The 12,499-nt window shown below is 42.2% G+C and overlaps 2 protein-coding genes across 9 annotated transcripts in view; one reads left to right on the forward strand and one right to left on the reverse strand.

Moving 5' to 3' along the window:
- The window catches only part of usp9 (ubiquitin specific peptidase 9), an 83,771-nt gene extending 80,989 nt beyond the window's left edge, over positions 1 to 2,782 (reverse strand). For 5 of the 7 annotated variants that reach the window (XM_052522154.1, XM_052522153.1, XM_052522152.1 and 2 more), the window contains exon 1: positions 2,299 to 2,781. The gene's annotated coding sequence lies outside the window, so the exon portion shown is untranslated. Of the gene's footprint in view, positions 1 to 2,298 lie in introns of all 7 variants that reach the window. The other 2 variants (XM_052522149.1, XM_052522150.1) reach the window with 1 other exon arrangement.
- A 5,435-nt stretch (positions 2,783 to 8,217) lies between these two features.
- LOC118370592 (mediator of RNA polymerase II transcription subunit 14) overlaps positions 8,218 to 12,499 on the forward strand; it is a 33,834-nt gene continuing 29,552 nt past the window's right edge. For both annotated transcript variants that reach the window (XM_052522155.1, XM_052522157.1), the window contains exons 1-6: positions 8,218 to 8,650; positions 8,790 to 8,816; positions 8,933 to 9,038; positions 9,295 to 9,468; positions 9,849 to 9,978; positions 10,093 to 10,221. In XM_052522155.1, coding sequence (XP_052378115.1) covers positions 8,478 to 8,650; positions 8,790 to 8,816; positions 8,933 to 9,038; positions 9,295 to 9,468; positions 9,849 to 9,978; positions 10,093 to 10,221 — 739 coding nt within the window. In that variant the 5' untranslated portion in view covers positions 8,218 to 8,477. The remainder of the gene's footprint in view (positions 8,651 to 8,789; positions 8,817 to 8,932; positions 9,039 to 9,294; positions 9,469 to 9,848; positions 9,979 to 10,092; positions 10,222 to 12,499) is intronic.

Raw genomic sequence — 12,499 nt, forward strand, 5'->3', positions numbered from 1 at the left:
TGGCCCAGAATCATCCGGGTTTGGCAGTCATTGTAAATAAAAATTTGTTCTGAACTGACTTGCGTAGTTAAATTTTTAAAATCTAATGTAGGGAGGCCTACAGTTGAGCTCTGTGGTGCTAATAGAAAGCTCCTCTGTTTAACAAGCTATGGAATTCTCCCGTTTCTGGGCAATTAGACATTCAATAAACAATTAGTTGTACTGCACATATCATAACTGGAATGCAGATCAGTAGAAATGGTAGGATAAATTCTCAAATTGGCACTAGACACAAGAGGTAGCTGTAGATTTAGTCATTACACCAACGCTAGATAGTAACGGGTTGCAAAACTACCTACAACTTCATTCAATCTGCACGCAGAGACATAAAAATAGTATCCATGAGTTAATCTGACTAAGATGAAAAAAGGGCTAAGTTGCCAAAATCTTGCACTCTCTCTTCAAGATAGGAGTGACAAGTTGCAACTTACGTATAGCAAACAGCAAGCAGTGGCACAAATGAGAGCCAGGAGCACACAGCTGTCAGCCCAGCCAGTAAGGACATTTTGAGGATACTGAAACATTTCCTGTGCTTTCTGCAGGTGGCCACTGACGTCAGAAACATACCATTAAACTGCTTCTACTAAAATATATTTCTTGCCTAGAAAGCCCAGCTCAAAAGAACATTATGTCGGCTACATTGGATTAACATTCATTTCAATCAGCAACTATGTATTGAAAATGAAACCTAACTGAATGGCATTGTTAGACACGGTGGTCATCCTCTGTTCAACATCCTTCAGTCTCTCACTGGAAGGCTAATAGCACTAAACATCACTGGCTGGCTATGCCATGTTATGAAATGGGCCATTAACTACAGCTATATCACGGATGACATGGGCCAAGACAAGACAGTAATGGTCAAACTGACAGTCTACTCCTAAATCAAACTCGGATATTAGCTATGTCCATGATGACATTGGAGGTAACAAATAAATAAATAAATGCTACTGATCTAGTTAGCTAGCTGATTAGCCATGTATGTCTTCCATCATTATGGTAAGATCACTAGCTACGAAAACAATCACTGGATAGGTAGTATAACTATACTTGTTCAAGGACGTTGACCAGTAATTGATAAGCTTGTTGACGCACTCGTTTCCAAGTTATACAAATAAATATCACAATTGACCCTACACGTCCATGATTATGCTGCTTCATCTTTGCTAGCTAGCTATCTAGACACATAAAATACTTATTACACGATCAACATGTCAACTTTACCTAGCTAGCGTTAGGTTGGCTCTGATCTGAGTTGATTCATAAAGGAAATAATTATCTTATTCTGAAGTCAGAAATGGCATATCTTTAAAACAACGCAAATCGAAAACGTTGGTAAAACACAGCTAGCTAAATTAGGAAGCTAACAACACTCTTTACGGCTAATATGACTTACAGAAAGCCTGATATCGCAGTGCGAACTGCCCCTTGAAGGCCTAGTTTCCAATCGCAGTCTTCCGGGCCTTTGGCCTGACCAACTAGCGTTAACTAACCGTTGATGCAAGTTCTCTTGGGTACGTATAGGTAGCTCGATATCTGGCTAGATTTACAGACACATTACGAACTGCTCGTTAAGAAACATTTGCATTCAGCAGAGAAGGGGCTAGTTAGCTAACTCGATAACGTGAGCTAGCTAGCTGAGCTAACTGTAGGTATGTAGTTAACGTTAGCTACTGTGGTTGTTTTGGAGTAGGCCACGCAACCAAGTCCATAGAGAAATAATTTTATGCGGTACTAGCTAGCGTTAACTTGTTAATGTTGGCTTGGTGAGTTATCTTGTCACTGTGCGACATTTCACGATTGAAACCATATTAAAACTCAGACATTAGGGTTCAGGGTGAGGAAACGCCTGCCATTACCTAGATAACTTAAACGTCAACTAACTAGTAAGCAAACGAACATGATCTGGCTGATATCGACCCGGCTTTCAACAACGTTAACTGTTTTGATCGCTAAACAACTAGCTAACTCCACATTGAAGACCCATTTTCCCTGCTCTGACAGTGGGTGAGTCAGTAAACTTGGCTAACTAGCTAGCCAACGTTAGCTACCTTCTGCCAGAACCAACTAACGTAGCATGTTTCCAATCCAAGTTGAATTATTCAATGATTAAAGACGTGTATCAATGCATTTCAGTACAATAAAATTTCAAACAAAATAAATAGCTAGCTAATGTTACTGCCATACCCACACTACACCAGTTGACACTGTTAAGAGCGCAAGCTAAGTTAGCTAGCAAACTAGCTGCTAACAACTTACCAGGAATTTGATAGGACTTCTCTATTCACGAACTACTCCAGCCTTGACGATTGTGTCGTGGTTTATGACATAAATGTGTCCTATATACTGCAATTTCATAACAAGCTCAACTGTCTGTTAGAATAGCCTGTTTTTTGGTCATATCTTGGGTGTTTTTCCTGCGTCACCAGCGCGGTAGCAGCCCCCCCGACTCTATCTAGTCGGTCCTAGCCAGTCAGTCACAACTTGCTGCTATAGCAGAGAGCCGCTTCAACATGGCGGAAGCACAGCCCTGAACAACGTCGCTGGTGAAAACAGATGCCGAACTCCAACCGTCAACAGTAGTTAGAGAGCCAACTACGAGCTCCTCTGTGTAGAATCACTTTGCAAATGGAACCCGTGCTGAATGGTCAAAAATCCATACAATGTAGATGGTTGACTCTAACCCCGATGTTGGATTCGCTTATCCAGGATTTTATTTAAACCCCGATTTCAACGCTTGTTGAACCAAAAAGGGGTTTTGTAGGCCTATATATCGCCTCCTACTGTCATGGATCTGTTGTTGAGTCTGTTGGTCAGATATTCAACAACAAAAATCAGCGGACATTGAAATTGGTCAGAGATGAATATGATCTATCATAAATTGTGTATTATTGGGCTAATAAGACATTTCAATTGGCCCAAGGAGTAAAAACTAAGGCTCTGTTCAAATACCAGTAGGACACTTTGAAATTACATCCCTTCCTTTATTCTTTCATGTGGGTGATTACTGATCTGACATGATTGGTGAAATCAATGCATTCTTCAATGAAGCAATTATTTTAATTTGAACAAGGCCCCCAAAAGGTGTCCCCTTCCAGGGGCAGCGGATCCCCTTGGCCCTCCCCAAGAGCGGGTGCCAGAAGATACCAAACCTACCTTTACTATTTTTTATACTGTGTTGCACTGAGGTTGGAACGCACTCATGGTTACATTAATACACCGTTTGTAATGGCAGTGTCAGCTAATCAGCTCCTTTGTTGTTCAACACGACGTGCCATTCCATATTTGCTGCTGTGGCTACTGCTCGTTAGCTTGAGGACGAAAAGGTTAGTTTTCTGGGGAAACTAGCAGTATTTAAATCTTCTCGGTAGAGCAAGGTGGATAAAGGTCAAATTTGGAGTCCAGTGGCATATCCCACCTCTGCATTGAGGTACATTTTCTTACCCATATCTCGTTCCAACTCCACAGTGTCTTAATGTAACCATGATTGCATTCCAACCTCAGTGCAGTTCAGTGTAAATAGTCATAAAGATAGGTTCGTTATCTTCTGGCAACCACTCTTGGGAAGGGCCAAGGGGTCCCGCTGCCCCTGGAATCATCTGGCAACAAGAGGGCTAGCCCTTCCAACACGTATCTGCAGAATGTGAGGAGGATGCTGGTACATCAGCTCATAGACAGATGAGGAGGGGTCAGGTTACTAAACTTTGTCTCTCACTCTGTGTGAAAAAAGGCAAATGTTTAGATAGTGTTCACCTCATTTGCTTGATGTATTGAGCCCCTCTAAATTGCTGAAGATCCCTAGGTTACAGTTCATATAATGAAATCAGTCAATTTAAATAAAATAGGCTCTAATCTATGAATTTCACATTAATGGGAAAACAGATATGCATCTGTTGGTCATAGATACAGTACCTAGGGCGTAGATCATAAAACCAGTCCGTGTCTGGTGTGACCACCATTTGCCTCATGCAGCGTGACACATCTCCTTCACATAGAATTGATCAGGCTGTTGATTGTGTCCTGTGGAATGTTGTCCCCCTCTTCAATGGCTGTGCGAGGTTGCTGGATATTGGCGGGAACTTGAACACTCTGTCGTACATGTCAATCCAGAGCATCCCAGACAAGCTCAATGGGTGACATGTCTGGTAAGTATGCAGGCATGAAAAAACTGGAAAAAATGTTGCTTCCAGAAATTGTGTACAGATCCTTGTGACATGGGGCATTCCATGAAACATGAGGTGATGGCGCAGATGAATGGCACGACAATGGGCCTCAGGATCTTGTCACGGTATCTCTGTGCATTGAAATTGTCATTGATAAAATGCAATTGTGTTTGTTGTCTTATAGCTTATGCCTGCCCACACCATAACCCCACCACCACTATGGGCACTCTGTTCACAATGTTGACATCAGCAAACCGCTCGCCCACACAACGCCATACACGTACTCTGAGGTTGTGAGGCCGGTTGGACGTCCTGCAAAATTCACCAAAACGACGTTGGAGGCAGCTTATGATAGATAAATTAACATTAAATTATCTGGCAACAGCTCTGGTGGACATTCCTGCAGTCAGCATGCCAATTGCACATTCCTTCAAAACTTGAGACATTTTGTTGTGTGACAAAACTGCACATTTTACAGTGGCCTTTTGTTGTCCCCAGTACCAACTTCTTGATATGCAACACTTGTCAGGTGGATGGATTATCTATGCAAAGGATAAATATTCACTAACAGGGATGTAAACAAATTTGTGCACAATATCTGAGAGAAATAAGCTTTTTGTGCGTGTGGAACATTTCTGTGATCTTTCATTTCAGCTCATGAAACATGGGACCAACACTTTACATGTTGCGTTTTTGTTAATTGTAGAAGAAGATGAAAGGAAACACTCAAAGACTTGAAGTCCAGTGTACAATTACCTTTGGTTAGGATCAGAGACCTGCACGGCATGAATGAACTATGAACTACTGTTGGGAGACAACAGCTAGAGAAAGCACTCAACTGCTGACTCACTGGACAGCCATAGTCCAGCGGCTAGAGCGGGATTAACCCCTACACACACATTTTCCCTCTACAGCTGTGTGTGTGGATAATTGTTTGTGTGTGTTCCAGCACTTTCCCTTTATCTCCTCCTTTGTGAATCGACCCTCATGCCTGTCCTCTGTCATGTCAGTGGGCTGAAATTTCAGCCAGGGCACAGTTGTTCTTGAAATCTACAAGTAGGTGAAGCAATCTGGTAAATCCATAATCTGACCATAATCTGCTTTCTCTGTTCTCCCCAGAGCTTTGTCACTTTTCCAGACAAGGCAGCCATGTAATGCAAAAGGAGACTTTGATAATTATTTGAAGAGTTTATTTCCAAAACACTATGTCCATTTTTAGTAGGTATCAAATAGTTGATTTGGCCACATACAATGTTTTTGCTATCTCTCTGATGGGTTTGTTTATATTTTTCAGCCTAATGATGGCTTGTTTCACTGGCAGTGACAGCTCTTCGGACTTCATGTTGAGGGTTAACAGCAACAGATTCCTAATGCAAATGCCACACTTGAAATCAACTCTAGACCTTGTAACTGCTTACTTGTAAATGAACTAATGAGGGAATGATACACACCTGGTCATGGAACAACTGAGCAGCCAATTGTCCCACTACTGTTGGTCCCTTAAAAAGGGGAGATCACAAATAAAATGTGCTGTAATTCCTACAATGTTCACCCGATTAGGATGTAAAGTTGAAGTCGGAAGTTTATCTACACTTAGGTTAGAGTTATTAAAACTCATTTTTTAACCACTCCACACATTTATTGTTCACAAGCTATAGTTTTGGCAATTCAGTTAGGACATCTACTTTGTGCATTACACAATTAAGTTTTCCAACAATTTTTAACATACAGATTATTTCACTTATAATTAATTGTATCACAATTCTAGTGGGTCAGAACTTTACATACACTAAGTGCCTTTAAACAGCTTGGAAAATTCCAGAAAATTATGTCATGGCTTTAGAAGCTTCTGATAGGCTAATTGACATAATTTGAGTCAATTGGAGGTGTACCTGTGGATGTATTTCAAGGCCTACCTTCAAACTTAGTGCCTCTTTGCTTGACATCATGGTAAAATCAAAATAAATCAGCCAAGACCTCAGAAAAAAACATTGTAGACCTCCACAAGTCTGGTTCATCCTTGGGAGCAATTTCCAAATCCCTGAAGGTGCCACGTTCATCTGTACAAACAATAGTACGCAAGTAAAAACACCATAAACACCACTCCAAAACTGCGATAAAAAAGCCAGATTACGGTTTGCAACTGCACATGGGGACAAAGATTGTACTTTTTGGAGAAATGTCCTCTGGTCTGATGAAACAAAAATAGAACTCTGGCCATAATGACCATCATTATGTTTGGAGGAAAAAAGAGGAAGCTTGCAAGCCGAAGAACACCATCCCAACCGTGAAGCACGGGGGTGGCAGCATCATGTTGTGGGGGTGCTTTGCTGCAGGAGGGACTGGTGCACTTCACAAAATAGATGGCATCATGAGGTAGGAAATAGATGTGGATATATTGAAGCAACATCTCAAGACATAAGTCAAGAAGTTAAATCTTGGTCGCAAATGGGTCTTCCAAATGGACGATGACCCCAAGCATACTTCCAAAGTTGTGGCAAAATGGCTTAAGGACAACAATGTCAAGATATTGGAGTAGCCATCACAACGCCCTGACCTCAATCCTATAGAACATTTGTGGTCAGAGCTGGTCAGAGCGTGCTAGCAAGGAGGCCTACTAACCTGACTCAGTTACACCAGCTCTGTCAGGAGGAATGGGCCCAAACTCACCCAACTTATTGTGGTAAGTGGTAAGCTTGTGGAAGGCTACCCAAAATGTTTGACCCAAGTTAAAACATTTAAAGGCAATGCTACCAAATAATAATTGAGTGTGTGTAAACTTCTGACCCACTGGGAGTGTGATGGAAAAATATACAATTTGAAGTAAATCATTCTCTCTACTATTATTCTGACATTTCATATTCTTAAAATAAAGTGGTGATCCTAACTGGCCTAAGACAGTATTTTTACTAGGATTAAGTATCAGGAATTGTGAAACTGAGTTTAAATGTATTTTGCTAAGGTTTATGTTAACTTCTGACTTCAACTGTAAATATCTTCAAATTAAACCTGAAAGTCTGCACTTTCAGCTCATATTCATTATTTAATTTGAACTCCAATGTGCTGTGGTAGACAGCTAAAATGATAACTTGGTCAATGTCCAAATATTTATGGACTTGACTGTATATAGTGTTTGGCAAAAAAAAAACATTTTAATTCAACACTAAAATCAATTAATAAAGATTCTGAGAACAGTAATATATCACACACACATGACGGTACCCATAAGAAATAGTTTCTGATGACAAAAAAACACAAAGTTGAACAATTTGTGGATGTAGCATTTTGGAAATAAACATATTTGTTTATGATTATCTTGTTTCACAGTTAGATTGTGTTAATGTTTTGATTGCCATGTCATTTGCAGCCATGTCATATTGACATAAAGCTATGTATCATCCTGTGAAAATGAAATGGAAGGGAATGGAAAAGTCATCCCTATTTCCTGCCTCTGGGAATTGAGGATTCAGCAGTTATTCAAATCAGAATTCAACCCTAATATCTTTACCACTGACCCTGCCACTGCCAACATAATCCATGTCTTGTCATGCTTTTCTTTATCACCAGCCAGTTTCCGGTCCACGAGGAATCACATATACATAACTTTTATTTCATTTATTTTTCATTTATTACATTTATTTTATAGGGACAATACACATCAATCTTCAAATATCAAACATTTATACCAAGTGTGTGTCTATTTGTTTTGTCCTGTATTTTTTTCTTCTTCTGTGTGTTCTCCTCGGGGACAAATAAGGTGTATCTGTTATATGATCTATCTTACTAAAATGTCATGCACAGTATCCCATACGAAATGACAGGGCATCTTATAAACAAACAAAATAACTTCATTTTCGCTCACGAAAACACAGGCGCTGATCAGGGGCCAGTTTGATTGTTTATGGTCTAACCTAATTGACAAATCTAGTGAATGAATACTGATCTTGGAACAGCAGAGTAAACTCTTACGAGCGACTCATTATATTGTTTCTTTAAAATCCGTATCCGGGTCTTCCTTTCCACCAAACCGTGATCACTTCCCGTCAGACTGCAAAGATGGCGGTTGAACAGCATTGAATCTTGTCTGTAATAAGCAATTAAAACGCGGGTATTTGCGACTTTTTTATGGGGCGAAGTCGCCGAGCCCCTACTAAATAACTATTTTGCGCGAAATGGTGTAGAATACGTGTAAGATTGGTACCAGTTCAAAGTTATTGCGAGTCGATAGTTTTACATTTTTTCGGTCTCCATCCGTGGAGCTTGCGTTATTTTAAAATGGCTCCGGTGCAGATTGGATCAGATGGGCAACTGGTCCCTATCGGGGGTCCCACCTCGGTCACCCAGCCGCCACCTCCCGGACCCCCGGCCACCCAAGGGGTCCGGCTGAGCCTGCTGATTGAGTTTCTCCTGCAGAGGACCTACCATGAAATCACCCTGTTGGGTGAACTGTAAGTCATGACGAGACCCCGTTCAATGCAATGGGTATTTATTAGTTGAGATTCCTTAATTTTCATAGTGATTTCATAAATTGTGGTAAAATGACATAATACCTGAAAGTTACCAATACTGTTTCTGTCTTTCTTGCAGTCTTCCCAGAAAAACAGACATGGAAAGGTATGCTCGTCTCTTGGTTCACTGGGTATACTCACTGATGAAATTGACTTGTCAAATTAGGAATGTTGTTGTATGTGACATCTATTTTTGCCTGTATTTTCTACTGTTTCTAACAGAAAAATCGAGATTGTCCAGTTTTCCAGTCGGACCAGACAGCTGTTTGTGCGTCTCCTTGCCCTAGTGAAATGGGCCAGCAACGCCGGGAAGGTGGAGAAGTGTGCGGTATGTGTGCTAGAATACAGTACTCTACACCAAACACTCTCAAAGTGGGCATAGACAACCAGATACTATCTTGAGTTATGCACATAACTCTCACCTTTTCACATAAAACTTTTCAGGATTTTCCACACTGACATCAGTGCAGTGTTTATGTTTATCTTTGAGTTAGGCCTTCTTGCACATAATTCAAAATAATACTGAGTACGGTCATAAGCTAACCTGACCTTTAATCCCTAACCTTCTGTTTTCACGGTCACAGATGATCTCCAGCTTTCTGGACCAGCAGGCTTTCCTATTTGTGGACACGGCTGATAGGCTGGCATCGCTAGCAAGGGACGCCCTGGTGCACGCCCGCCTGCCCAGCTTTGCCATCCCGTTCGCAATCGACGTGCTCACCACCGGGTCATACCCTCGCCTGCCCACCTGCATACGGGTAAGACACTCCTAACTGGTCTGTGTTCATTTTCCTCTCGTAGTCTATTGTTTTGACCTCTTGACCTGGTCTCTCTTATTTTAATTGAAAGCTGGTTCTCAGTTGATTTGCCTGGTTAAATAATGGTCAAATAGAATGAGACACCTGATGCCTTTGTGTTCGTAAGCCACTATGATTGAAGTAGCCTCGGTGCCTGTCTAGTTTGGCCAAAAATGCTGTTCATGTATGTACTCTGTCAGCTATGTGCGATGTACATTATGTGCACAAACACAGAAATCTTTAGTAGTGCGTTACTGCCACCAACTGGACTGGAGTGTGGAATAGGGACAGAGAAATCTGAAGCCCTGTTTGGCCCAGTGCATTGACCACTGTGTGTGTAGGACAAGATCATTCCTCCAGACCCCATCACTAAGGTGGAGAAGCAGACAACCCTGAACCAGCTCAATCAAATCCTTCGACATCGTCTTGTCACGACAGACCTACCACCCCAGCTAGCCAACCTCACCGTGGGTAAGGATCTCAGATCTCACACACACACACACATATATATATATATATATATATATATATATATATAAAATAAAATAAAATAAAAGCTGGCCAACCTCACTGTGTGTCTCGTAGCTAATGGGCGTGTGAAGTTCCGTGTGGAGGGGGAGTTTGAGGCCACACTGACGGTGATGGGTGATGACCCAGATATTCCCTGGAGACTGTTGAAGCTGGAGATACTGGTGGAGGACAAGGAGACTGGAGGTAAGATACACAACAGCTGCTTGACCAAGCACTAAACACACAGAACCCACAACTAACGCACCAAATACACAGAACCCGCTACTAACGCACCAAATACACAGAACCCGCTACTAACGCACCAAACACACAGAACCCGCTACTAACGCACCAAACACACAGAACCCGCTACTAACGCACCAAACACACAGAACCCGCTACTAACGCACCAAACACACAGAACCCGCTACTAACGCACCAAACACACAGAACCCGCTACTAACGCACCAAACACACAGAACCCGCTACTAACGCACCAAACACACAGAACCCGCTACTAACGCACCAAATACACAGAACCCGCTACTAACGCACCAAATACACAGAACCCGCTACTAACGCACCAAACACACAGAACCCGCTACTAACGCACCAAACACACAGAACCCGCTACTAACGCAAACACACAGAACCCGCTACTAACACACAGAACCCGCTACTAACACACAGAACCCGCTACTAACACACCCGCTAAACACACAGAACCCGCTACTAACGCACCAAACACACAGAACCCGCTACTAACGCACCAAATACACAGAACCCGCTACTAACGCACCAAACACACAGAACCCGCTACTAACGCACCAAACACACAGAACCCGCTACTAACGCACCAAACACACAGAACCCGCTACTAACGCACCAAACACACAGAACCCGCTACTAACGCACCAAACACACAGAACCCGCTACTAACGCACCAAATACACAGAACCTGCTACTAACGCACCAAATACACAGAACCCGCTACTAATACACCAAACGCACAGAACCCGCTACTAACGCACCAAACGCACAGAACCCGTTACAATTAAAAAACATAATTGGGAGCACTGATACTACGAACTTAAAAAGTTATTTAGCATCACCAGAAAAAAGAGAGCCTACATTGGGCATATATGAATCTTAATTATTTGAAGCACATCAACTCCCTCACGACGCCAGGACAGCGGAGTCAATCACCACCTTCCGGAGACACCTGAAACCCCACCTCTTTAAGGAATACCTAGGATAGGATAAAGTAATCCTTCTCACCCCCCTAAAAGATTTAGATGCACTATTGTAAAGTGGCTGTTCCACTGGATGTCATAAGGTGAATGCACCAATTTGTAAGTCGCTCTGGATAAGAGCGTCTGCTAAATGACTTAAATGTAATGTAAATCATCTGAGAATATATCCTTTTTTGTTTCTTTGCCACCAAATGTTTGCATAATGGTAAAGTTACCAGGTTGTTAAGGCGATATGGGCAAAATCATAGAAATAGAATGATTATTCTAATTATGTGATTGGTGTTGTTTGACATGACGTTAAATGATAAGCCAGGTAAGAGTTATGACATGGTAGGAACCAAAGTGCTGGTCAGTGTTTCCTAGGGGACCGTAGTTGCATTTAGCCTACTCTAAAATATTTGTCTATCTGATTCAGAACATGCCGTTGCATGAACTGTAACACGGGTCAATTGTAAGGTAACTTGGGGTAAAACTCCACCATACCTCAATCTGTTTTTTGGAGTGACTTACATATTTATGATGAGATGGATACAAATTTTAGTTGAGCAAGAGCAGTGGTAACCAGGGAATGGGTTTGGGGGGGATTATGGCATTAAGTAGTTTCTGTGAGAAGTACAGGCAGTGTTAACCCTGGTGGCGGTTTACCACAAGTTACCCTAACATTATTTTTACTATGTTTATTCAAGTTTTTTTTAGACATAAAATTCATCAATAGGATGTTAACTAGTTAAAAGATCACATTTGGGATCTAACTAGTGATTAGCCCAACAGGGTAAATGCAGATAGGCAACCCCATGCTTCAGCCTATTTATTTATAGCAACTGTGCTGCATCAGTTGGGCTAAACACAGATCCCACTGCTGACGCGACACAAACACAGATCCCGCTGCTGACGCGACACAAACACAGATCCCGCTGCTGACGCGACACAAACACAGATCCCGCTGCTGACGCGACACAAACACAGATCTCGCTGCTGACGCGACACAAACACAGATCCCGCTGCTGACGCGACACAAACACAGATCCCGCTGCTGACGCGACACAAACACAGATCCCGCTGCTGACGCGACACAAACACAGATCCCGCTGCTGACGCGACACAAACACAGATCCCGCTGCTGACGCGACACAAACACAGATCCCGCTGCTGACGCGACACAAACACAGATCCCGCTGCTGACGCGACACAAACACAGATCCCGCTGCTGACGCGACACAAACACAGAT

The sequence above is a fragment of the Oncorhynchus keta genome, chromosome 7 (assembly GCF_023373465.1).
Source record: "Oncorhynchus keta strain PuntledgeMale-10-30-2019 chromosome 7, Oket_V2, whole genome shotgun sequence".
Lineage (NCBI taxonomy): Eukaryota > Metazoa > Chordata > Actinopteri > Salmoniformes > Salmonidae > Oncorhynchus > Oncorhynchus keta.